The following is a 2,600-nucleotide window of genomic DNA, read 5'->3' on the forward strand; positions in this document are numbered from 1 at the left end:
AGAGAGAGAGAGAGAGAGAGAGAGAGAGAGAGAGAGAGAGAGAGAGATTGAGACTCTCGGTTCGCTCGTTCGCTTGCGACACAAAATGACGACAATTTCCGCAGCGTGTTTACGATCGCTATCGTGCCGACGAAACGCTCGCGAGATAACGCGAGACGAAGCAGGCGAACGGGATGACGGGCGAATAATGTTTACGTTTTCACGATCGCGTAGGCTGCTTGGAATCTCTCCCGATTCCACGACGTTGGACGCGTGACGCCGTGACCGAGCCGATAAAAAGTCGGCTCGAGTTCGATCGCCGACGCTACAGGTATTCTCCCCCCGCGACGGGGGCGGGGGAAGGGAGAGGCGCGTTTTATCCTCCTCGCAGCGCGTTCCCATTGTCACGAGTAAATACTCGGATGATTTTCGCGTTTATCGTCGGCGCGAGCAGAGCCTGTGTTCGTCGGAAACGCGTCTCACTCGTCAGGGTCGTGGCCTCGATTTACGATCTGCGCGCGGGAGAATGCGGGTCCGCCCGGCCGTGCGCGACGTGACGCGCGGCAAACATTTGACAGAAAAAAAAAATTACTCACTTGCTCCTGCTCGACGGTTAACGTGGCTGCCATTTTGCCTCAAACGCACTGTGACATGTCCGATAGGTGTGCGTTTAGCAGGGGCCCAGCGGCGCTAGGAGTGAGGAACTTGCTTACTTCCAGTCCCGGTGCCGCGATCCTACGTTCTCGAGTGCGATCATTTCGTCGTCCGACCTCCCGCAGCAGGGCTAAGTCTCGCGCACGACGCACTGATCCTTACAGAGCACGGCCACCGACTGCGACAGCGACGGTAGCGGGGAATAGTAAATCATCCCGGCGCTTGCTCATCGTCGCACCATCTCACACGCACTCGAGCACGATTGTGACACGCTTCACTCCTCGCTCGATCGTCTTCCCTACGGATGCTCGCGCAGCCATCTTGAAAGCGCGCGCATGCACGACAAGCATGGCGGCGGCGGCGGCGGCTGCGCAGACGGCTCCCCGGCAATTTGAAAGTTCGTCGGCGAGGAGATCAAGGGCGATTGTCGTTTATCTTCTCGAGAGTTGATCATTGACGGCTATCGGATCCTTGATTGTAATCAGTGGCGATGATCGCCTAAACTTTCGATAATCAGTACGAGAGGTTGGTTTGTAGAAATGTCTCACGCGGGCAATATTTCGCATAAGAAATATGACGGCATGATGAAGAGCAAAGTAATGAACGATGCAAGAATTATAACAAAGGTCTCGGACAAAGAAGTATCAAAACTAATAGCAAGATACAAGATTGAGACATATTTAAGGAATATTTTGAGGTACAAATGTGCACGCGCGTATGTAAAAAATTGTATCTAAAATTTCATAAAAAACATTCAAATAAGCTTAAATAATTTTATCTTCCGTTTAGAAAATTTCTAAAAATGTCTGACATTTTTTGTACAATAAAAATTAGCTTAAAAAGATATCACTATATCGATTATTATATATGTATATAGAATGAGCGAAATTTTCTAAATGTGTGTGCATTTTTTGGAAAGTAAAAAAATTCATTCAATGTATGTTATCCATTGATAGCTTAATTATCATCTTTAATCCCGATATCTTTTCCGAAAGTGTAATATCGAAGTTAAATATATTATTTCTTACTTTGATATGCTTCGTGTGACGTAACGTAAAATTCAACTAAATTTCGTCATTGAGAAAGATAAGCATATTTATCCAGCGTACTACTTTATCGGAGAATGAAAACTTGTAATTAAATATTGGATTGCTTGTTTTAAAGAATAAGGAAAGTGTGATCACACTTCCTCAATGTAATCAGTACCGACACACGAGAGATTACTATTGACCGTACAGCTAATTTTCAAGTAGACACTCTTCACGAAGGCAAACTAATTCTCAATTGACGATTCTTGCATGTGTGTGAGTCGTGATCACAAATCATAAGACATGTTAAAAAGAGGAGCAGGGACGGTCGCGAATTTGGACGTAAACTGTGTGCAAGGCGTTCGCTGGTAGTTCGTATTTATTAAACAGAGAGGACCGAGTAAATTTTTGCCGTAACAAAACTGTCGAGACGATAGTTTTGGCTACAACTGGTCAAAATAGCAATTTGGACGAATTGAGCGTTGAGAGAAGTTAAGAAGACGCACTGGGTGACGCAGCCCCTTATCACTTGTCAATTAATCTCGAGTAAACATTAAGATCTCGAGACCTGATCACATGTCAGAACGTTGTCTAATCTCGTCTAGAGAATCGTCAAAGGGAATCGACGTGAATTGTATTTTGACAAAGAGAGAACTTGATTAGACAGTGTGTCGCCCCCAAAAACAAATTAACGCGTGACAGCCTTGTGCGCGACGTAAATCTAAGTTCTTCGACGTTTTCTTCCTCCTGTTTATTCGAGGGTTGAGAGAGACGCAACAATGATCCAACACCGGAGCGCTTCGTAATATAAACATTTTTCTTATTCAAACGTATGTTCTTACATTTACACAGTACAAAAAATTATACTCAGACCTGCCGGCCCGCGGTTCATAACTGCTATGACTGGGGGCGGCCGGTACTTGTAGGAGGGGGGGGGGG

The 2,600-nt window shown here is 45.7% G+C and overlaps 1 protein-coding gene across 1 annotated transcript in view; it reads right to left on the bottom strand.

The window, feature by feature from the left end:
- Positions 1-936, bottom strand: part of LOC116851242 (tyrosine-protein phosphatase non-receptor type 9) — a 17,892-nt gene extending 16,956 nt beyond the window's left edge. The window contains exon 1 of the mRNA XM_032830491.1: positions 576-936. Coding sequence (XP_032686382.1) covers positions 576-608 — 33 coding nt within the window. The 5' untranslated portion in view covers positions 609-936. The remainder of the gene's footprint in view (positions 1-575) is intronic.
- Between the last annotated feature and the right edge of the window lie 1,664 nt (positions 937-2,600).

Source organism: Odontomachus brunneus, unplaced genomic scaffold (genome assembly GCF_010583005.1).
Source record: "Odontomachus brunneus isolate Ranch 3 - 2012 unplaced genomic scaffold, Obru_v1 Obru_scaffold_169, whole genome shotgun sequence".
Taxonomy (NCBI): domain Eukaryota; kingdom Metazoa; phylum Arthropoda; class Insecta; order Hymenoptera; family Formicidae; genus Odontomachus; species Odontomachus brunneus.